The 24,978-nt window shown below is 40.7% G+C and overlaps 1 protein-coding gene across 1 annotated transcript; it reads left to right on the plus strand.

Annotated features, from left to right (window-relative positions):
* The first annotated feature begins 15,548 nt into the window (after positions 1-15,548).
* On the plus strand, positions 15,549-16,752 carry LOC108045318. The gene is made up of 2 exons (XM_017124604.1): positions 15,549-15,880; positions 16,045-16,752. Exons 1-2 carry the CDS (start codon positions 15,616-15,618, stop codon positions 16,476-16,478), a joined length of 699 nt encoding a protein of 232 aa, XP_016980093.1. The 5' UTR covers positions 15,549-15,615; the 3' UTR covers positions 16,479-16,752.
* Positions 16,753-24,978: the final 8,226 nt, after the last annotated feature.

The raw sequence follows: 24,978 nt of genomic DNA on the forward strand, positions 1-24,978 counted from the left end.
TTTGAAAGAAAGATCTATGCTTTGTAAAACATATCTGGGATCTATAACTCCTTATGAAAAATGTGAAAAACTGGATTTTGAACCATTTTTCGATCAAAAATATCAGTATTATTAAGATAACAATGCCAATAATTGTCCAATATTAGAATGCCACACCTTGTTAAACTCGTAGCAAAATTTCCAATCAAGTTGCATTCACAACTTTTTTTGTAAAATTTTTGAAACAAATCTTGGGGTTACCCCTTATGAAAAATGTGAAAAATTGGATTTTAAACCATTTTCGCAAATGTTTCCATAATGGAATGTCATTCCTTGTTTAACTAAGAACTTCCAAATGAATTTAAAGAATTAACTATATTTTGTTCAGTGCTTGGCAGCAACAACCCCTGCAGTTGCACGAAGGTGCATCCTTGCATCATCCCGGCAACGGTGGTGGTACTGGTGGTGGTACTGATGGCGGTGTCGGTGGTGCACCTGTCACTGCGGTGACCCTTCGCGCTCGCCGGCAGCCTGGCCCAAAAAAGGAGAGATCCCGAGTCGCCGGATCGCTGACTGGGATCGGGTTACCCCGCCACACAGTTCACAGAATCGCCGAGGAGACTGCCCGCTGTACTCTGAGTTTCCCAGTTGCTGGGCTCTTAAACTGCCGAGTCGTCAGTCTGGCTGCTTTGGCTAAAAGGGTTTAATCAAGTGGAAGGCGGCAGTTAAACTTTCGCCGCCAAACGATCCTTTTCCCTCTCGCCTTAGAAATTCGATCACATTTCAGGCGTAACCCGAGAATCGGAAGTCCGACTGGAAACGAGGCGTTGTAATGCCCCAGTGGACTTGGTCCTGCTCCTTCGTCCAGTTTGTTTCCTCTGTTTCCAACTGGCCAGGAAGCTTTACAAGCACCATATCACATGTCACTTGGCTTTTGGTAGATGGCAAAAGGATGCAGAATTTATTACTGGAAGCTAAAGATAGGAACACCTTAAAAATAATATTATTTGTATTTTAGTAAGCCTTGATAAAATCATACCTTATTTTTCTACTGGATACACGAATTCAGTATTAAGTATCTATTAGTTCATAACTAAAACTGTCCACAGATAATATTTTACTTTTCCATAACTATCTGAGAAGTCAATACTTTTCCTAACCTCCTCTTTTTGGGTCAGAATCGTGGCTCGAAACTTTCTCGGTCCACGTTTGGCTCAGCTCAGTTCGTTGACCATCTCTGCGATATATAATGTATCTATGGGTGCTTAATTTCACCGATACACCCGGCACTCGCTTAATGAATTTTGATTATTAAACAAATCTCAAACGAGACACGCACCGCATGTACACATCATTTTTTAATAATGCATAGTTTGTCCATAAATTTCTTTCATTCTCATACTCTATACGCAAATCGAGAGACAATTTTTCGTGTGTCTTACGAGTACTGAAAGTAGTGATGAAAGCTATTTGAACACAGTTATTCAATTGGATTTTGTGTTTTATTGGAGGGATTTTTTTTTGGAAGGTAATTTTGTGTTACTTGGCTTTTATGTATATATTTATGTTAATATATGCAGAGCAGATTCTTAATTGTTTCTTGATCAAACGTAAACCTTAGCCATTAATCACTTTATTTCTTCATCATGTAGTAAACCTTAAAGGTTTTTAATAAAATTGGACATGGTAGCCGTATATCCTAAGTAACGTTTTCAATTATTAGGATTAGGATGAGAAGTGTTTATACAGCCTTCTAGTTTATTCAGCCTTTCCTAAAACCAAAGAGCATTTTAAATTCGTTTCGCTTGGAGAAAGCTTTCCATTCTGGTTTTCTCAAATCCCCCAGAGACAAGGTGCGAAAGAGAAGTCCAGAGAGAGTGTGTGAGATGGCGAGAGGGGGAGCATATAGCCGGGCACGATTTCCAAATACATTAACATTGCGATGGGTGCACGATGGGGCATCGGGCTCTTGAGCTCCGACCATTGGGCATTGGACATTGGGCAGTGGGCATTCGGCACGCCATCCAAGTCCGATGTCCAAGGTGTCCGATGTCTGATGACTATAGTGGCTATATAGCAGCCATGGCTGCTGCCTCCTCTTCTCCGACTTTCTGGCTTTGCGACGTCGTCTTCAAATGCCGCGCCAAATACGAAATCACATCCAACACAAAACCAGAAACGATGAGGGGCTCTTTATGGGGATCGAAATAGAAAATACCCTGGTTATGAGATTAATATAATGATTATATCCATTTGTTTCTATACAAAACTGAAAGCAGAAAGGAATTGAATACTAAGCCCAAAGATATTTTGAGTATTTAAGTATTGAGTATTTCATTTAAAAAATTTTAAAATAATGATTAACCAGACAAAGTTGTTTAAAAATAGCTCAATCATTTTTTTTTACCTATTTTATTGTTTTACATTATAAGGTCTTCTTTTCGACCAGTTCTTTTAAAATCCAATTCAAAATGTTATATATACCTTAAAAATATGTTCAAATTACCTTAAGTGCCAAAAGCCCTTTCCTATAAGGGGTATTAACACTACAGTCCAACAACAATTACAATTCGAATCTTCACGGCTCAATAAAAGAAAATGTACGACGACGATGATGGCGACGATTGGTGGTTGGCGCGTTTATGGGCCCCAACTTGGTGGCTTGGTAACTTGGTAGCTTCGTAAGTTGGTAGCTGGTAGCTGGTAACTGGTGATTCTTCATTAAAGATTCATGGAGTGTTTTCCTTTTGTCTTTGTCGATGGCCAACTGCATCGACATCGACATCGACAGTGGCTGCTGCTGCTGCTGCGCCAATCTTCAATGGAAGCCAAAGTTAAAAGACAAAGCAAAAGGCAACGCCAAATGGGCAGGCGACTTTCTTTTTGACCAGCCACCAAAATCGGGGAAGGGAACTGGAATGGGGATTGGTTATTGGGGGTTTCGGTTTGGGATTGGGATTGGGTGTTGCTGATGGGGGCACCACCTTATAGGCCCTTTGGATCGCCGGCGATGGCTGTTCAATTGACTTTGGATGTTGGCCGTGTCTTCTGCTTCTGACTCTTCTGCGGAGGCACTTAAAAAAAAGTATGGTTGGAAAAATATTGCTGCTATTTATTATAATTCAAATGCTAAACGGTGTTGTAATCCTTAAGAATGAATTTGAAACTAGAGGTAAATGCAATATATTTTATTTTGATCATTTACCATAGTAAAAACTCTATATTGTTGTTCCGTGTTCTATTAATATTTTCAAGGACTTCAAACCGCTAACTTTGTAGTAAGTCCATTTGCTCTGATCACATGACTTCCAATTTGAAATTATTAAAATTAGTTAAAAGTGTTTTTGAATTCAAGCTCTAAACTTGTATAATAGTTAACTCGACATATTTTTGTTCTCTGTATGCTGCTGACTTGGGCCTCGACTTCGGGCCGTTGTAGGCCGTTGGCCTAAAATAATGGCCGCAAGAAAATTTCTATATTAAAATGCTTTGCCATGCTTCTACGTCGGCATTCAGTCAGTCCGCTGGCTTGATTTCTTCTTGAAATCTTCGTGCCGGCTGAAAAGGGACGGGGCGAGATCGAGGAGATCTTCTCCGGCGCGTTTTAATTGCCCATTGAATACCTAATTTTTGGTTTTGGTCTGCCTTGGCATTTCTTCGCCTCGCAGATAGACAGGCTATATAGATCGCCTTTTAAGGGTCCACTCGTCGTGTTTCGTGTACGCTGCTTGTTTTGTTTTATTTTTGTGTTTTGTGTGTTGTGTTTTTCAGATACGAAAATTTCAATTATCACAAATGGCAGGGCGGACAAAACGGAAATGGTCAACCGAAATCGATGTGGAAGTGAAAATTGAAATGGAACTGCAATTCGATTGCCTAATGAGGGGCCCCCTTTCAGGTAGTTTTTCCCTTGTTTTTGCCTCTGTTGTGACATTTATTTGCTCTTAATTCCTGCGGTTATCTCCGCCCGAAGGTCGCAATTATGCATGGATAGTTCAGGAAGAGTCATCGTCATCGTCATCCCATTTCCGATATCCCCTGGCTGATATTTCCATTAGGAACGGAAGTAGCGAACAGATATTCAGAGAAGGGGAAATGTATCATTCTGTATCCTTTTCCTCTTCGTCTAGCCCATTTTCCATCATCATTTACATCATACATCATACTTAGTTTAAATAACTTTTACTTGTCCTTACTTTTAAAAACTGTATTTTAAGGTTGAAGATTTTGTCTCTAGAATGTCCCATTTGCCACAGAAACTAAACCAAAACAATCCTCATTGTTTTGAAACCAAAACAACCTTTAACAGAAACCCATTTTAAAGTTCAAGTTCTTTAAAACCCCCCAAGTAATCAGCATACTTAAATGTTGTTGGGAATAATCGAGACAACTGAAGCTCATTAATCTATAAGAAAGATCGTGTGGTGGGAAATTTATACGTCTACTTAGTTCAATGGATTCCGCTGGTGTTTAACAATTTAAATGGGTCTTTTGTGATTCGTTCTGTTTGGCTTCTTCCACGTTGGAATCGAATCCGATCGAATCTCAACCCCAAGAGCAGGCTGGCTCTCTCATCAATATTCAACGCATTACAATTGCAATAAGTTCCAGGCAACTTACTTGATCCCATCGCGCGATCCAATCGGATCCAATCCGATTCGATTCGATCCGATACGATATACTCTATACTCTATACGATACCATAACCATTTGGTGTGCGAGTGCGATCAAATCAGCGACATCAGTTGCGGATTTTTATGCTGATTTTGACCCACTTGACTCCGGCCGAGTGTGTAGTCCATGAATTGCGATCGGGCGTCAAGCTCGAGCCGTTGTTTACTTTGTAGCTCGTCTGGGGTGGGGATAAAACGGCAATGCCTATGTGTACATAATCCATATACCGCGCTTCTGCAAACTCTCTTTGGGTCCGGGATTTTCAGGTGACTAACGAGAAGCTTACAATTTTCAACTTCAATATTTATACGGCTAACAATGAATCTTTGAACAGCTTGCTTAGCAACTGATCCTCTTTTGATTAAGAAGCGAATAGGTTAAACAAAAGGTTAGTCTTAAGTCCATTTAAATAAGCTGTAATTTTGTAATTCCAATCAAACTGTGTCATAATTTTATAATCCTGTTTAAGTTCCAACAGTCGATTACTTATCTGAGTTAGAAAGCTTTGATCTTCAAGGATATTTATAATCTATATATACGTATACCTAGAATAATTAAGTTCCGTCGCTTTTCTTTTACTTCTGTTAAATGGAAAGCTTTTAAAATAATTTAATAAACGAGAAGAAATTTGAGAGTAAATTTATCAATAAAAGGTTCTCTTAAATCGCAAATAATATTTATTACATCAGAATTCTTAAAGCCTGAGCATTCCCTTTATTAGATAGGGATTCGATTTTCTGACTTCCTGATAATTATCATTACTGTTTACTATTACTATTGATAAACAGTTACCAGATAAGTCCAGGTTCATAAGTAGTTATTTCTGAGTTGGAGGAAGTGGTGACACGCAATCGTCTTGGCATGCGACAAGTTCCGGCCGCCCCAACTCCCTCTTTCCCCTTTCCTCTTCCCCCCGGAATCGCGATCGTAAAGATCATCACGGTGATGGATGTGGAGCATCGGGCAGAGATAAACACATCAAAACATCGGCCGACAAAGACAAATACCGGGGACAAGATATAGAGATACCGGGTAAAACGGCGTCAAAGCTCCGCACAAGATGTTTAATATTTGCCCAAGAAATCGAGGCGGGATGCGATAACAGTCTCCGCTTATGACACTCCACTCAAAGAGCCGACTCGGGTTGTGTTTCCTCAGTTTTGGTCTGGTGTTTGGGTGGCCAATCCCCTGCTGACCTTACCCCTTGCCACTCGTTTTTATGGCCGAGATGATCAAGAGACAAATCCGCGCATCATTAAAAGTTATGACCTACCCCAGTGACGGGGTCGAATCCTAGGAACTTGCTTCGGGCCCTGGGATTCTCGAGTCCGGTGGTCCCTTTTCCGTCTTAGTGCCCAGAAATGTTACCATTTGTATCGTTATTTCAACACATCATAAAACTTCTCTCTGTTTAAGAAAACTATTATATTTTAAAGGCATTCGCTAAGATAAAGAATCATGTTATTTGAAATGGGAATGTTTTGTTCTATCCCTTTGCATGTATCCCTAAGCTTTCGAGTGCTTAAATGCGATTGCCAAACCTACGACTTACTCCACAAGTTCTTAAATGGATGAGACAATTGCTGAAATTAATGAGATCACGTGTTTTTTCTTTTTAAGAGAGGCAATCATCCAACTGTCATCATTACTTTTATTGTGCACTCTCGTTTTTTAGCCCTAAATCCCGGGCTCGATCATCTCGGCCAAATGGGGAATCGGAGCAATTGGTATGCAAAGTGCGCGGACTGGCTTAATTTTCTTGTGTTGACGGTGAGGCCGTTTCGTTTAATTGCTGCGCCACATTATGTGACAAGAAGCGGAGCGTAGAGTCCCCCATTCCGATTCCCCTTCGAAAGCCCACCAACTTTGTTGATAAACAAAAGAGCAGACCAAAAAAAAAAAAAGGAAAGGAAAGACGAAAACAAATATGTCATGTAATAAAACCGCAGCCGCAAAACGTTTCTCTGATAAAATAATTGAAAATAAATTTAATCTAGCCATTTCCCACGCTGCCTCCCGACTGCAGCCGCTCAACCTCCTCGCAATTGGCACAGAGATTATTAAGTTAATTTAATGCAAATTAGTTGGAAACCCGATTCGAGGGAGTTCATTAGGTGGAAATGCGTTTGCCCCTTCACGTTTTATTCAATTAGCATGCAGGGCGTTTCGAATGGAGTGCGTCTTGTAGGTAAACTTGGATGGAACTTGGAGCTGCCACCCCCCACCCTCGGTTATCAATGGGCGGTTGTGCTCCAATTGCCCAAAGATACATATCATCATCGCTCCGCGCATTCCACTTGCTATGCGCACTTGCCTGAATTTTAACTAGAAAAGACTGAAAGGTCTTTTTTGTAGCCACAGATTTCAGCATTTTCCACTTGAAGATCATCAATGTAATCAGAGAATTGGGGATTCGTTAATGGTAATATAAATATATTTAATATTTGGGCATTTATTAAACAAACGTTCAGAATTAATCCATTCCATTTATTGTGTTTTTCTAAGTCAAATATAGAATTTAAGTAAACTATTCAGAAAAGGTGGTAATGGGAAACCCATAGCCTTACCTTCCCTTGCACATTTATTATGAAGCCGTTCTAACACAATTATATCCTCAAGAAATCCAAATCAATTCCGAATAACCTATCAACTACTCAATATTTGATATTCGACTGGCTGGCTGACCCACAAAAACCCAACTATCCCAGAGTTTCCTCAGAATCCTGCGATCACAATGGATCCCACACTCCAGGGCGATAAAAAAAGGCGAGAAGGGAAACCCTATGGACGCTGATTCTCATGTCAAGAGGTTAAAAAAGCAAAAAAAAAAAGAAAAAGAGACAAAGACTAAATCTCACTGTTTATCAGGTGGAGATCAGGTGACAAAAATTAACCACACAATGCCGCTGAACAGAGGAGAAATCAATAAAGACAGGGGTTGGAGATGACGGAAACAATTAGGCACCTGACTTCCTCAGGATGCCAATGGAAACGGGATGCAGACTGTAACCGATCACGTTCCCATTCAGGTGGATGCAAAATGTGATGTGATGTGGATGTGGGATGTGGGATATGGGGATCCATAGGATGGATCATCGAAGAGTGATGTGGATTTGTGATGCGACGGACGATCATGCATACACAATGCGTATCATATTTCTTTGGCCCAACCAACCACTTTGGCCACTCGGACTCGCAGTCTTGGAGTTTTGGACTTCAGGCCCTCGCACCTGATGGGAAAACACAATGAGATGGCCAATCACTTGACCTCTTTCAGGATGTTGTTGTTGCTGCTGGAGGTTCAAGTGCTGGCTGCTGCCAGTGGATTATGTCACCAGCGGACAAATGTGAATGCATACACTGAAAAATGTATATATACTACATATAAAGATTGTAAAAATAGTGGTTAAGTGCTTACCCAAATCTTTCATTACCAAGAGAAGTTAAAATGTATATTAACCCTCTAAACTGTTATTTATGGAAATAAGTATTTTAAGTTCAACATTAATCAAATATTTAACTTTATAAAAATGAAATTAAAACAGGTATATTTTATATTCAATATTGTACTAAACTTTGAAAATAGGGATTTTCCTAAGTGCAGAGTTCGACTCCGGGCTTTGTAGTTGGCCAAGTCCGAGTGCGAGGGCCATTGATGATGAACCGGCTGGCATATAAATAAGCCCAGCCACATCCCCTCGAGGCATCCTCACGTTTTCCCCATAAAATACCTTTTCGACCGAAATTTGTTTTGGTAGCCGTGTGGTAGTTGCCTTTTAAACGATTCCCACGGAGGAACGCAGCTACTGCGTGGGCGGACGCAGATACACAGATACTCAGATACAGATACAGATACTGGATATAGCAGCCACATCATCTGGCTGACTGCCCGTCTCACTTACATCATGATCATCGGATGCCCAGATCATCCTCAGTCCTCCCGATTAGTATGCACCGCACAACTCAACATCGGGCATTAAAAATGTGCGAGAGACGCGCCGACCTCAAAAATGGCAAACTGACGGAGAGCTGGAGCTGCAGATGGAGATACATTCCATCCGAATCCATTGCCGTGGAGCACAGAGACATCAGCATGAACGACCACATCGCATCCCCATCAAGTACCAATTTAATGGCAGCTCTCTGCTGGAAATTTGCCTTCTAAGTGCACAGCGAAAAATGTGTTTATTTTTGGTAACATGATTGATAATTTGTATTAGTTTTAAAATCCTAATAATGTATAGTTTTATTCAAATAAATAAATTTTATAAAGATCGTAGTTGTGCAATAATTAACAGATTATTCTAGTTATGAAATGAATTACTCAATTTCAAATCCTATTATAAGCTCTTAACATATTAAGGGGCTAAAAGTATTTTTTAATTTTATTGTATCTCTTAATACCAACTTGCTGCCAGATCTGCTTTTTCTCCGTGTGGAGTATTAGTATTCCAGCAACGGATCCATCGACAAGAGTCCAACTCCAGCGGAGGAAATGCCTCATTCGCGGTTTCAGTCCCGTGTCTCCGGATGAATGATGCTCGGAGAGTCTCCTGAGTTCGGGTTTTATGTCTGACACGTCTACTGGCTTCTTAGTTCTTGGCTACCCTTCGGTTTAATGGACTCCTCAGTTAACCAGTTAACAATCCAAGTTGCTGGTCGTAAAGCCCATGGCATTGATCGTAATCGAAGTCACAGGATAATAAACTCTAGGAATGCACCGCAGTCCATTGATGACTGCCTTATCATAAAATCATCTGAAAGATTCTTTTGCCCTTCTACGATTTAATGGTATTTAGCTGTAAATGATATTATATATTTTTATTGCATAATAATCTATGAGGCGATCAAATAGAGCTGGAGTATATAGAACATTGGATTTGAACAATGTTTAAAATTTATCAAGAGTTTTTAATATATTATTACTAGTGCTAGAAGACCCAACTATTTGAGAAATCAAATAGTCAAATCTTTAAACTTAAGTACGGGTAATTCTTTAGGGGCAATTGAAAATTGATTAGCAGTGCAATCACGTGTGCCGAGGATCTGAGGTGATGTCTGTGGAAATCCTTATTGACCACGATCAAGAACCGATCAAGCGATCGATCTGTGAGAGCGGAGCAACAGTTAGGTTCAAGAAACCCTGGAAATCAAGAAAAACTGGGATCTCTTTGGGCAGCCGGCCAAGATCGGCAAGTACTTAAAATTCTGGGGGCAGATATCGATGCAGCCCGGAGGCCCAACTATGTGCTCATAAAAGCCAGACAAAACGCGGCGGATTGGATTGTATTGGATTGGATTGGTCCCCGCGATGTGCGATATACGATATTGGATGTACGATGTACCATGTATACCATGTATGCCATGTCCGATGTCGCCGCCAAAGTGCGGAGAAATTATCAAAGTGAAAGAACGGAGGGGGGGTTTTGGGGCTTGGGGCCTGGGTCTTTAAGAGGTGGTCAGGTACGACGGTCTGCAGACTGGGCACTTTGAAAATGGAAAAGAGAAAGACACTTTGGCCACATAACGCAGACAGGGACAGGAAATGCTCTCTGTCATGATCATTTTCCATAATTAAACGGACGCAGCACAAGACATTGGCCACTTGTGGGTTAAATGGGTTTGTTGGCCCCACCACACACATATCTGAATGTATCTGGATATGTATGTATGGCCAACTGGATATGTAGATACGTGGCCACTTGGATTACTCGCTTAATTGATTTGTCTTTTGGCGCTTTAGCAATGACTCCGTTTTACTTTTGCACTCTAATAACTGCAACATTGATTTCAGCACCTTGGTGGCACTTCCATTCGGTTATATTCGCTATGAGGATGGCGATGAAAATAAATTAGCATACTGTACGTCATTTTGAAGATAATCATTTATATTTGTTTCATTAAACATTTAGAGTTTCTTTCTAGAATTTCTTCCTTATGTAGTTTTATTTAATGTACTATTTTGTTAATGATAATAATATTATTATCGTATATTTACTGAAAAAACCAATGATAACCTTTGAAATTTAATATCTCAAAGGGTATTACTCGCATCAACTTGAATTTTCAATCGAGCTATGATAATTGGCTAATTGAATTATTTGCACAAGTTAAGAACTAATACTAATTGGCCGGGAGGATGTGGGTCCGCTGAGCACGACATGAGCGGCCTTGAAACATTGTGGGGTGTTGGGTGTTGGGTGGCAGAAGCAGCAGCAGCTGGTGGGCGGATGTGGACTTGGATTGTAAATATTCGAATGGCCACCGGTAAATTGCGTTCAAGGCGGTACGTGGCGAAGAATCCGGCGACCTTGCCACACGGTACTCGATACCAAACAGTTGGCTAATTAGACAGAAGCCTCCGATCGAACGTTCCACGAGGAAGGTCTGGGCTAGAAGTGAGACTCGAGTGGAGGTTGCTGACGCCACACGAGTGGTGACCCCGACACGAGCCTTCACCGAAAATATCCATGGATTTGCCAATGGCAAGATCTGTCAGTTCCGCTTTATTACACATACTTGTGGATATCCGATGAAGAGTTTTTAAATATATTTGATCGGAATAAATGCATGGGATACATTTAAATGAATCGATTCTCCCCTGACCTATTTCTCCCTGTCGACTCGCTGTGAATCTGACACCGAATCCCGATTCTGGGCCCTGGGTTCCGGATTGTGGGTGCTCGATAAGCAGGGTAAATATTGAACCAACTGAACCGCAATAAACCCAAACAAAACCGAAAAACCAAAACCAATGAGGCAACAAATCAAAACACTCTGTATGTATTCTCCCTGGACCCTCGGGATGGGATGGATATTATGGACTTATGTATATATATGAGACCCATTTGTTTGCCCCGATGTGTTGGACACCTGCCTGTCTCGCCCGATAACTCCATCGAATGTGCGTCGGGATGGGATGCCGCCATCTCAGGTATGCCAGTGTCTATATCTTTGTTTGATTTCGCTCTGATCGTGTGAAGGTTTTGACTTATTTTTACGGGTGTTATCTTATCGCTCATGATTTACGATAGAGCAGGCTTGAAGGCTTGAGAATGAACGAAAGTGTTGCAAGATTCTTAAACTACGCGACAGAGAGAGAAAAGTTTGAGGATCGATATTGGGCTTAATACATTTTTAAGTTGTTATTGTTGATGATTTAAAATGAAAATCAAACTGAATTGAAAATCCCAAAACACTAATAAATGTTGGTGATATACATTTTAGTTGTTCTGGATTATTATATATGGATTATTCCCAAAACGGAATATATTTATACCCGTTACTCGTAGAGTAAAAGGGTATATTGTATTCGTGCAAAAGTATGTAACAGCTAGAAGGAAGCGTTTCCGACCCTATAAAGTATATATATTCTTGATCAGGATCACTAGCCGAGTCGATCTAGCCATGTCCGTCTGTCCGTCTGTCCGTCTGTCCGTCTGTCCGTCTGTCCGTCTGTCCGTCTGTCCGTCTGTCTGTCCGTCTGTCTGTCTGTCTGTCCGTATGAACGCTGAGATCTCGGAAACTATAAAAGCTAGAAGATTGGCATTTTGCAAGCAGATTCCAGGAGTTCCTACGCAGCGCAAGTTTGTTTCAAAATGGTGCCACGCCCCCTTTAACGCCCACAATCGCTTATATACGATTTTAAAAATTTAAATATTTCGGAAAAGTAAAAATGCAGTTTTATTGTGTTTATCAATACCTATCGAAATGTAGAAGAAAATTTTTAAATCGGACCATTCGTTAAAAAGTTATGCGTGATCAAAGTTTCTATCTCCATCTCCCTCGCACTCCCTTTACCTGAGTAACGGGTATCTGATAGTCGGGGAACCCGACTATAGCGTTCTCTCTTGTTTTTAAATTAAAATGGATTATCAACCCTTTGAGGTGTTTATATTCTATATTTATATTTTTCTATGTGTAATATTAATCTGCAACCCCCTCCCAATGATCTCCCCTCTCTTCTCACGATACCTCCCTCTCTCTTTCACTCTTCTCAATGCTCTTGCTCTCGCGCCAAACACGAACGCATTTCATCCGGACGGATGTGAGCATTACTTTTTATGGATATTTATGTAGGGGACGTGACCGTCGAAAAAACCTACCGATACTCGCACACATCTAAATAAGACCATCACACAGATACGCACACGCATGGCACACTAGTGCATAAACAAAGAGGAGAACTCTTTGGGGAGTTGAGTGGTTTGTGTTTTTTTATACACCAATCGATGATGGGGTTACGGACGCCGGGCGACTGTTAATGTGTGAAGCAGGAAATCGGCCGACGACACCCAATTGCCAATCGTTTATCGATCTTCAGCGAAACAAAGATCATCGCGATGATTGCGGTAAATCCAGCCGCGTGACAAAATGAAATAAGTGTTTTCCTTCTCCAATTCTCCAACTTCTTTTTCTTCCGATTTTTCTTTTCTTTCTCCCTCCCCAAAATCACTTGACACCGCGCTTAGCTCAGCACAAAGAGCTAAAAAACCAAATCTATCTATTCTTTTAGTTGTCGAAGCGTTGTACCCTAGCTTTTATAAGATATAATCGAATTTTAGTAGTCCCTAAATTTGATTTGATTCTTTTTTAAGTTTAAAAGATTTTCTCGAAATACATTTAAGGCTCTACTTGTTTAAACATTTATATCTAAAAACAATGATTGTTATTAGATTGCTTGTTATTATGAATACCCAATAATAATTGAAATATAAATGTTAACTTATATAGATATTTTAATTATATCTACAAGTAATCATTTTGCATTTTCCCAAAAGGTTATAATAATTTATAGAGACTTTTGATAAACTTTCTGTTCTTTTTGTTAAAATTGAAATTTACTTTCGTTTAAAGATGCAATATCCAAAGAATTATTATACCTTATATATTTTGTTTGTGTAAGCAATATTTTGTGAAGAATCATAATACCCTCTGAGAACCATTAAAAGCGGGTCTGATGACTTGTTGGTTGGGTGGTGCAGCCTCCTTATGTAAGAAGTGGCCTCGAATGACATGGCCGTCTGGAGGCAGTCTGCGTTCGTATGGCGAAACCTGAGTTCCTCCATGGATGATCCATCCATGCATCCAACCATCTGTCCATTTAGCCATCCATCCGTGCGAGTCTGTTTGGTGTTGGATGCGCGTGCGCGAATCTCCCCCTTGAGTAGTGGCTCCTCCAGAGGAGATAGCGATGATAAGGCCATCGAAAGTGATACTAGACATGCGATAGCGGATCACGGACATGGTAAGCGAATACGTTTGGGAACTAACCATCACGAAAGACGCCGCGCGAGAAGAGCCTCTCCGTTTGCCCCAAAGAACTTGAGACCTAAGTGTGCAGCTTTTGGCCTTGTCAACTGAGATCAAAGCGATTTCCATATTTAAATATGACTAATGATAGCTTCCTGGGAATTTAGGGTTTCGAGGCAATTTTAGAGTTTTCTGCAGGTAAAAAAATCCAGTAAAATTAAAAGAACAACGGGCTGGTTAACTAACTTTAAATCCCATATGTATTCTTGTAATTTAACAATGCAATTTGAATATATCAATAATAATCAATAACCCTGTGCATTTTTAAGATACAATAAACACAAAGATTTTTCTAAATATGTTATAGAAATGAGTTAAAAATACTAGTGTAAGTATTGGCTAACAATTTTTAGAGGTTAGGCCAATAACCAAAAAATGAAATAAATCCTTTTAAAAAAAGGCAAGTTAAGCTGTCAGTTTTCTCTAAGCTCTTATCTTGTAGCACTCGGAAAAACCATATAACTTTTTTACCATTAATCTGGTAAAGCCCCATCTTAAAATCGCTGCCATATCGACTGTGTTTATGGGCGCCTCTTAAAAGCAACGTATGTGCGAGGTGTTCGGAACGAAACCCGGCAGTGATTTGATCGCATTTCCAGGCAATTGATATGCGGCCACTTCCTCCTGAAGTGCAGTTTTGGATGCCTCTTATTCCCGCAGATACGAAAAAAAAGGCACACACGGGGCTGTTAATTACAACAGCAACAAGATGCCGCATTGCATTAGCAGAAAATCAAACATGCAACGCAGCCAAGAGTCAGCCGACCAAACAGATGGATGGATGGATGGATGGATGGTGGAGCTACCAAATAGTTGCAACATTTTCAATTATGAAATGCTTCTTTTTGAACACACAACTTTTCATTGGGCTGTGCAGGCCCCCGATCCGATTATATAAAGCGAGGCGAGCGTAAATCATAAAAGCGGCGAATGTATCTTGCAGATACCAAAAATTGCATCGCGCGTGCCGCCAGTTAAAAACAAAAAAACACAAAAAACAAAACAAAAAAAGAGAGACTAAAAAAAGGTTAGCTCATCGAAGGTGGCAAAGTGGGCGGTGGTGCAGGTGGTGCAGTGGGTGGTGCGGGGCCTCTCTGTTGTTTTTGTTAATTACACGGCAACAGCAGCCGGTTGCTGGTTGCGCATGCGCCACAAATTTGTTGCATTTACGCGAGATATTTATTATGATTTTGCCGCTGCTTCTTCGCTTCTTTTTTTATGTTTGTTTTATGAATGCGGCAAATGGAAATTGAAGGGGAAGATTGCATGATGCACCACTGGATGCGGTTGCTTATGGATTTGCCAATCGCTTGCCGAGCGATTTTCTTATCTTTAGTTCTAATTGCAAAAGTTCTGCGAAACATGTTGTTGTTGCACACAATCAAGCTTTTAGTAAGCCAATATTTTAATATACTAAAAAATATATTAGTTATGAAGGCATTTAAGTTATTATTTTTAATATATAAAGATGTTGTTCGAACTTTTTTGGAATAACAAAATTTTTGGAGTTGCTTTGAGCAAGCTGTGACTTAATGACCTAAAGTCGAACCTACACATTTGGCAGTCCGACTTTCTCCGTCGACAAACCCTGCTACTACTTAAAATAAGAGTCGACTTATTATTGTTAGTAAATAATAAAAAAGAACCCAGATGTCCCACCCAAACACACTGAACAATGAGCAGTGCCTCCGCTGCATGCATTGCATGAAGGTGGTCAAATGCTCCCGATACGATACCACTGGACTCGTTCGTCACATCGAACAGGATCACCCGGAAATTTTCGCCGTGGCTAGTGCAAGGATCAAGAATCTTCATAAACTGGCTTCAGATCACGGAATCAGCGAAGATCGCCTGTCGCAAATCAGCAAAATGACTGGTCTCTCGGAGTCCCAAATGGCTGAAGAAGCTGAGCGATGTAAGTTGATTCTAAAAATAATTGAAGGCTTGTACCACTGATATAAAGTCAATGAACTAACTTAAATGCTGGCTGAGCGATTTTTAAAGCTAAAAATCGTTTTATAAGTTCTATAACAAAACAAGGAAAATTCTATGTACATATAAAAATGTGTGTTTGAACAGATATGGCCAGGAAGAATTGCTCTGTCCACTGGAGTGGAGAGCCGGAGAAATCCAAGAAAGTCCCGACTGCGACTTGCAAGGTATCCGCCACAAAGGACCATCCATGTACATGTGGCAAGAATGAGGCCATGTCGACTCGAAAGCAGTGCTTTAAGTCCTCCGTGCACCAGTGGTGTGCCTCGAATGGCAGTATTTTTTGCCCGGCTTGCTGTTCCAAGAGACGTCCAGTAATTAAGGCCGCCTCTGAATTGCAGTCTGGATGGTGTGCCAACTGCTGGCCGTTGCGCCTACTGCCCTGTTTATCGACCACGGATAATCGGGAATACCTTTACTGCTCCAAGTGCAACATTTTCCTGGGTATTTACAATCCGGATACGAAAAGTGTGCGACCCAACAGAGAATTTGTGTTAAATAACGTTCCAAAGAACCAATAACTCCGATTTAAATGTATTCCTTTTTTCCAAATTATTTGTATAATAACCATGACTTGGGTATACAAGAGCCACTTGCACATAATTTTGATTTAGAAACCTATAACCAAATTTTCTGTATATAACGTTTGTTCCATACAATTCGTCTTCTTAACTATGTTTTGTAACAGCAATTTCTCTGTAATTGTTACAAAACATATTTGTATCTTCTGGATAAATTGATGTTTTCATGGCCAAAATATATGGATACCAAGAAACGGGTTGATTCACTTCAAGATATCTTATGTATATTTGGAGTGGGTTCTTAAGATTTAGATTGTTTACTAATTTTGATTGGTTGCTATGCAAAGTTTTATTCAGGTTTATTATTTGAACAGTAAGGCACTTCGGGAAGAACGACCCCACTAAGGAATGACCAAGAATCTTGTAGATTCCCAAGGAAATAAGCATGACATGAAGAGGAGATCTCGAACTTGGCGTTGTGACAGATATAAGCAATTAAGTTAGTGCTGTTTGTCGCCTTTTGTTGGGACAAACGAGACGCGCTATGTTGGTACACCTGGGTCACCTTAGTTGAAGGTAAAAATGAGCGGGGAAAGATGGGAACGGAGGGCTAACGGAAACTGCTGACCACTTATCCAGTTGGCGGTCAGTTCGGTCAGCTTTCATCTAAGTCGCAGCACCATATCTTTATGGCAATAAAAACATATTACGAGTTGTTTGCTGCTGGTGTTTCTTAGTCAGAGTTTTTTTCGGTTTTGTCTTTTGGGCGCAGTTAAAACGACACTCGTCTCGGGGTCAAAAGGTGCTGAGAACGAGCCGCCAAATGATGCTGAAATTGTGAAAATCCCAAACTTGTTTCACCTGAACTGTGCGGTGCGTCGTGTGTGTTGAAATACATATTTCGGACTTGGTTTCAGATCAGCTGACACTTTCCCAAGAGAAATCTCTTTTCCCGAAGAGGACATTTGACTAATTGGTCAGGCAGCTGATTGCAGATCGCCGATCATCTATTTCTTACGTAATGCCCCCTCCCCCCGTTGTGTTTGAAAGAAGGGTCTGGGATTTTAACACGCAGGCGAGTGGCCAGAAAGAAAGATCATCATCCCGTTTCGGGATGCTGCTCTACTTACGCCCCGGGGATCTGATCTGATCTGATCTGTCACCTTTGCCAGGGAAAAGGGTTAGGGAATGTCTGGGGTGGCGAGCCCATAAATCAACAACGGTTGATGAGCAACAAGAAACCAGTTTGGCGACTTAACCCCTTTTTCCTTGGACGGAACATCCTTTTTCGCTACGCTAGATGGGTTTACCCTTGCCCCTTTTGATCCTCGCTGATCTGCTGACCAATGTCCATTGGGCACACGAAGATCTTGAACTTTTCAGCCCAAAAACTAATTGAATTTACTGCCACCGATGTGATCTCACTTTCGACCCAAAACTCGGGTCCATGTCAATTTCATTAAAAATGTCCGAGAATGTTCTTTGAACTTTCAACTCTCGGGATGCTAAGGGTTGGGCCGTTTTCATTTTCTTAGGGGTTGCGGGGGTTAGACCAAAGTCAAGGGCCATTTTTGGGTTAGAAAATGTCAGTTTTTGCACTCCATTATGGAAGCTGTACAAGGGTCGCATTTAAGTGCGTTGACCAATGGAAACGGTTCTTTATTTTAAAGTGTATAGATAATTATTTACTGACAAAATTACAAAATTCACTAAATTAATTGAGAAACGAATGTAAAAAACTGAAAGTTTTTCTATACTTTCGAATGATTGATTCAATGAATACTTTTTCATATGTTTTTCATTCGTATATATACGATTTTTTTTATATTTAAGCAAATAATACATAATGTTCATTTGCTCTGTTTATAGTAAACATAATACTTTTCTGTATACCGAAAATTCCCAACTGACCGTTGGTCAACCTAATCCTTGACCGAAACTTGCCCTGCTTTAATTTGGCCTGTTATTCAACAGACACGTCCTGGACTAAAAAAAAAAGAGAAATAAAAATAAAAAGAAAAACAAAACAAAGGCGGCTTCAGAAAACAGCGAAAACCGTTACGCCTTGGCACAATGCCCAAGGGTCCTGCCAGCTTGTCCTTTTTCTTTTCCTATCCCGATCTCGTTTCTTGCGCGCCTGCAACGCCAGTCACTGACCTCATTTCGATCGGGTTCGCTAGGTCCTTCGTCTTCGTCTTCGTCCTCGTCCTCGACTCAGGATATCCCGAACTCAGCTGGACTTGTGACTGAAACCGAAACAGAAACAGAAACAACTTGCAATTAAGGACCCTAAGTATTTCAGGACATCTAAAAAACAGGGAAAAGATCAAACGGTGGCTAAAATGGAGCGTGTTAAAATGGGGATATATCCGAAAAAACAGCCATACAGCTTGTTTATTGAAGGGAAAATACAAATAATTATGACAGTTTGCGAAAAATAAAGAAAAACACTTTGCTTTAACGCCTCTTGAAGAAAATCGTTGATATTCCCTATTATATAGTATGTCTTACATTACTATTCCTCACAAGGTTTTAAAAACTAACAAATCAATACAATAAAAAAACATATTTTGTAAGTTTTCAATAGCTTGCAGAAAGGTGAACCGAAAGTACATATTTTTAATGACCAAACTCCCAATTACAAATTGCCATATTTCGCTATAAATATTCATTGGCACTCTTGGTTAATTTTCGTTCCAAAATGTTTAACCGAGGTCCAAACTGGCCTGGGAAATCTGGCAGTGAGATAACCCCATTGCCAGCTAATCCCATCAATAAGATCCTGGCATGGCCTGCCCTCTGGGAGACCAGAGATAAATCGCCGCGAGATCAAACTCTCATTAACCCAGAAAGGATGCGGCAGGACCTTGGCCGCGGATCTATAAATTATAATATTAACGGCCCATTGCAAGGGTCGCAGAAAAGTGACTGCGTCATAGAACAAATTCCTAATCAAGGGATTCCGGATCAAATTGTAATACGCATGTTGACCGCTCCGAAAACGGGATGGCTGGTCAAGACTGGTCAGCCAAATGAAATATGAGTTCAGCGGGGAGGGGGGATGGTTGGATCGGCTGGTCAAGCGTGTAATGCATAAGGATGTGAGAATGTCTTGGCGGTGGCAATTTCACAGAGGTCCGAGGCCCAAATCAAGATCATTGACCAAGGACCAACCCAACTAATATTCAAATGAGGTCGCCGTTTTCGGGGCCCTCGGGCCCGTAAATTAAGGCCTGATGACGATGACTGCTGACCAACTGCAACTGGCAAGGCCAAAGGGGGCAGGGAAGGGTCAGAGGATCGGGGAGGGATCGGGTACGGGATCGGGATCGGGATCGGGATGTAGGCGAAGGGTGAGACATCCACGGGAACGGGGTGAGGTGAGGTGAGGTGAGGTAAGGTGAGTGAATAACGAGCGCGAACTCATTACAATGGGAGCACAACGGAAACTGGAATTCGGGGATGCGATAAAACTGCAGTGCAATATCCCACCTTAAGACGACCTCCGGAATCGGGACGATGGAAAGGCAAAAGCAACAACCCCTTGTTCTTAATTCTTAACACTGGACAATGGTCAGTGCCTAATTTGCATTTCTCGCGATCTCTCGCTTTGCTGCGCCTCCTTCGTCCATATTTACTTTTATTTGTACATTCCCATTTACTTAGTTCGCCGATGGGAACTTTCCTCGACCGTTGGTCACTCCCGGCCCCTTTGTTCCACATATCTATATACGGACGCTAGAGTGGTCCATTGTCCACGACTATTGTTTTCCTATGTCATGTCCGACAAGAACTGCGACTATGCGACTAGAGGATATAGGAATCGGGATTCGGGAACCCTGAACCGAAGGGGCCAGCAAAGCTCTCTCAGGGGGCAAACTCGTTTTGTGCTCAAGTGAGACATATAACGTATATTTCGCGGCAATCAGTCGGTACCTAACAGCTGTGTGATCCCCGATTCCAATCCCGATTCCGATCCCGAGACCAAGTCACTAATTATATGCCTCGATTTGGGAGCAACTTTTGGGCGGGAACAAAATTAACAGAGATGTGAAAGGCTATATGTGTCGCTTGTGGTTTTTTTAGGGCTACTGTATCCAATTAGAAATATACATGTATTTACCAAAGGATATTTATTAATTTTCTATTACTTACTTATTAACTTGCCAGTAATTGTGATTTATTTAGAAATTATAGGCCCCTAAAAAGATACAAAATGTTCAGTTTCTGTTAAATACGAAAATATATATCTAGTAATACATAATGTGTTGTATTTTTAATATAATCAGTTTATTGATTATAACCAATTACTACCTAAGCAATTACTTAGAATAAGCCCAAGGATTTAAGGTTGTTACTAGCCTATAGTTCTTTTACTGTGAACCTAATATGCTTTTATAGTACTTTTTATCTTTAAACGTAATATTTGTCATATTTTTATGTGTATTTTGAAGGACGCTATTACTAAATATTTGGGCTTGAGTAGAATCCTTAAATAAGCCATCATGTGGTATTACCTATTAATGTATTAACATTAACATCATTTTAATCATCATGGGATTTGATAAATCTGCACACATTCATCACGACTGATGGCATATTGATGTGACCTTTTGGGCCTGCTGCGGTGACCTGTGGAGCGAAGTTCAGCCAGTTAATTACTTAATTTCATGCAGTTTATGCCCCGAAAGCCAAGCCCATGCCAACATCCACCCTCGACAGAGAGTAAACTCAGAAAACTGGAAATACAAAACAGAAAACCCAAAAAAAAGAAGAGTCAACAACTCATCATCGGGGAGTTTTGGGATTCGGTGGGTTGATGCGGCGCTTAATCGTGACTTTTAACGCACATCCAGAGGATGGGCAGCAAGGTGAGGTCAAAGGTTATGGGGTGTGGTCCTTATTCCACCCCCCTACCTCCCCCGCCCACACCCTCACCCAGCGGGAAAGCAGATGCTTTTTGTGGGATCGCAGTCCCAGAGGTTCTGACATTTTTTGGGATGGCAGACGCCGTGTAATTGCATTTGTCACGCTCACTCAACGCTCCAAATCCACATTGGTTTTCCTTCCCGTCGAGACATTTGACATTTGGCCAGGAAACTAGAGAAAAATGCACAAAATCCTGCAAGAGATTGACACAGAAAGAAAGTTTGTAAAACCAATTATACTCTAAATACTACTCCTTGGTGTTAAAAACAGATTTAAATTCTGATAGGTTATTGTTAAGGCAATAACTTCAAATATATTTCTAAGGCAATTTCAAATCACATATGATCTCCAAACTTATTTAATTTAATATTGATAGTTAATTATTTCCTTTAAGCTTCATATTTATCTTTTAATTAATTTTTACTAGATTATAAGTTTCTGGTTTTTTCGAATATAAAAATGATCTTTGATCCAATTTTTTTACTCTGCATAAGCTACAAAATCTCAGGAAAGAGAGGTGCACTTGGCTTGTACCACATATCCGTATTTCCTTCCGCCCAGGAAACGATTTTCCTGCTTTTCCCGCTTTTCATGCTTTAGTTTTGTTTTCCCCTTTTTTTTTTGCTTTACGCTAGACAGACTTTCGGCCAGCTCCATAAATATATTTATTTCATACAAAGTATACATACTATAGGTATTAATTTAAATGCCAGACACGAAAAGTCTGCCAATTTGAACACCTACATCTCAGTGTTGAGTCTATGCACTTTATTGCAGCTTTGCAGCCAAGGACTACTTTAAGGTATTTTAGATTTCGATGCAGAAAAATATACATTTTATGGCTTTATTCGTGTGCTCGAATCAGTTACGTGTAAATGAAAACGAGATAAAAATTAAAATCAGAAAAATAAAAAAAGCCAAAGCAACGAAATCGAAAACGAAACCGAAAACGAATCCGATGCAATTATCACGTGCAAGCCATGAAACTGGTACAAAGTAAAAGGCCGACAGTTGAGGAGATGAAGGGGGATGAGGGGATCAAAAGTAAATCAAAAGTAAGAGGCTATGATCAACAGTGGCTAAAAATGAACTAATTGCTGAGATTTCAAAATGTGGTGACAAGAAGCTTAGATTTCGTTATTTCACATTGAAAACTCTAATTCAAATTGGCTTAAACTGCAAATTAAGTGGATACTTTTCAGGATCCCTAAAATGCATATGTATACTTAAAAACTCTGAACCAAATAAATAGCCGAATTAATTGTTTCGAATTAAGTTTAATTTGAGAACATCTCCTTGAAATAACACAAATAGTAGGTGATAATCCACCCACATTTGCATGTGGACTCAAACGACGACACTTACGCTGCAGATAACGAGGTTTTCCCGGCATTTTCCCACGCAAAGTGACTGCTTATCGCCGGAGCTTTTCATGGGACCCGCATGGGTCTCCGAAAACCAAAAACCGAAAAGAAACCCCAGAGATCCCAAGCATTTCCCAAGCAGTTCCGAATGGGAGCTGGTGGCTTTCCTTGGGTCTCTGATAAGGAGGCCCATGGGCTATGGCCATATGGAATGGACTCGGTTGGGATTGCTTTCCCGCCATTTGCTCAGCGGACCGAAGACAGTTGTTGTTGCGTCCCAGGTGGATGGTGAGTGCCACAAGAAGAAGGTCTCCCGATAAGGCGTGGATATTTAGGGAGCGAAGCCACGGGGAATTGTCGTGTGTCGCCGATTGTCGTTTGTCGTTTGTCTTGTAACGGCTGCGACACTGGGAGAAAAGAAACCTTAGTTTTATCTTCTTATGACATTTTTACATGACATTCCTTGTGAGAAGTTCTGAGGTATATCTAAGATGCGACTTAATTAAAAGATACACAAAACTGCCAAGTATTTTCTTTTTAAAATACATTTCAACATATAACCAAACTATTTTTTACATATTTTGTAAAATGGTTTATAAAACTTAAATTTGTATTGCAGTAAATAAATTTACCAAATGTGCATAAATTAAATTCAATCATTATAAAAAATACACCTTAAATTTCCCACCTTTTGCCACTAAAAATAGGCTAATTCCTTAAAATAAAAGTGAGGACTATTAGAATTTTTTCCCGTGTCTTGGCCGAATGTCACGTCGAGGTTCGAGACTCTAGAGCATTTCTTCCAGCTGACGTTATACGGCGGCACGGGCGAGATTAAGAGGACGAGTGCCAAATCAACTGAGGCGCTCGAGCGTTGCCCACAAACCTGGGAGAAAAGTGGAGAAGAAGGAACAGGACGAGGACGAGGGGAACCAGAACCACCGCGGAAGAAGCCAAGGAAGTTACGGACCCTGACCAAATGACCAGCTGCCATAACACATCATTCCGCATTCGTCACCATCTTGATGGTGCAACGTCGACTTAGGAACTTGGCCATTACATTGTGGGTCGTCGCATCCACCGACTTTTCACTCCGCCAAGGGGCATTTGTGGAACTTCCTCCTTTAATTCGAGGCGAGGCGAGGCTTCGGGTCTTTTTCGGCTGCCTAAGCTGATTAAACCAGGACGAGAAGCCATGTCCTTGTTTCGCGGCACCAGAAACCATCAATTTTGGCAGAGGCCACAACTCCAGGAGTTCTTTTTTGGTCTTGGGGAAATTTTACATATAATTTTAACCAACAATGAAATTACAAAGGTATCTCGCGTTGCTTAAGATAGCAAATAGAGATAAAGATTATAAAATCCTTAAATCTGCATCATTGTAAGCACTACACAATCAAATGTATTAAAAATATAGTAATTTTTAAATTTTTATAAAAAAAATACTAACTCAGGCAATGAAAAAATATACAACAAAAAGCTGTTAAGATTGTATACAATCCAATACTTAATTGTATCTAGTTAATACAAAATAATGGGTCCACTTTAAGTAATCCATATCTTAACTTAGGAAATCCCTTAGCATTCTTGGGCAGAGTTCGCCGTGAACTTATCAAGCCATCCCCACAGATACGAGTCCCTATTCTGAAAAGGGAATTTTATCTGTGGGCAGCAGCTGGACCCAGTGCCTCAAGACCTGGCCACCATCTGTATGTGTGGCGTACAAAAGTAGGGCCAAAAGGGGGAATGATGGGTTCAGGTTTAGGAGGTAAAAAATGTCATGTGGGTTCGCCCTTCGAATGAGCAGGGGCACGTGCCCTCTCAAGCGCGAAATGCAACTGCAACTGCAGCAACGGCGAGATGCCCCCGACTTTGGACTTGATCTTCTCGGGCGCCCTTCCCTTTTTTCTTTATTTTTTTTCTTCTTCTGTTTTTGCCGCTCATCTGGAGTATCTGGGTATCTGGGTATCCGAGTATCTGAGTATCTCCTCCCATCCAGCTATCTCTATCTCATTGTGTGCACTTCCGGCGCTGCGGTTGAGTGTGCTCTACCTTCGCTATATCTCTCCCTGTTCCATCGTCATTGTCGTCATCATCATCATCGTGATCATCGTGATCATCTTTTCTTTAATTGCTTTTGCACTGTCCTGGCGTTCCCGCAGGTTTTCCTTATTTTCTTCAGGGCCCTCTTCTTTATTACAATGGTA

This window comes from Drosophila rhopaloa, unplaced genomic scaffold, assembly GCF_018152115.1.
Source record: "Drosophila rhopaloa isolate 14029-0021.01 unplaced genomic scaffold, ASM1815211v1 contig_3, whole genome shotgun sequence".
NCBI lineage: Eukaryota > Metazoa > Arthropoda > Insecta > Diptera > Drosophilidae > Drosophila > Drosophila rhopaloa.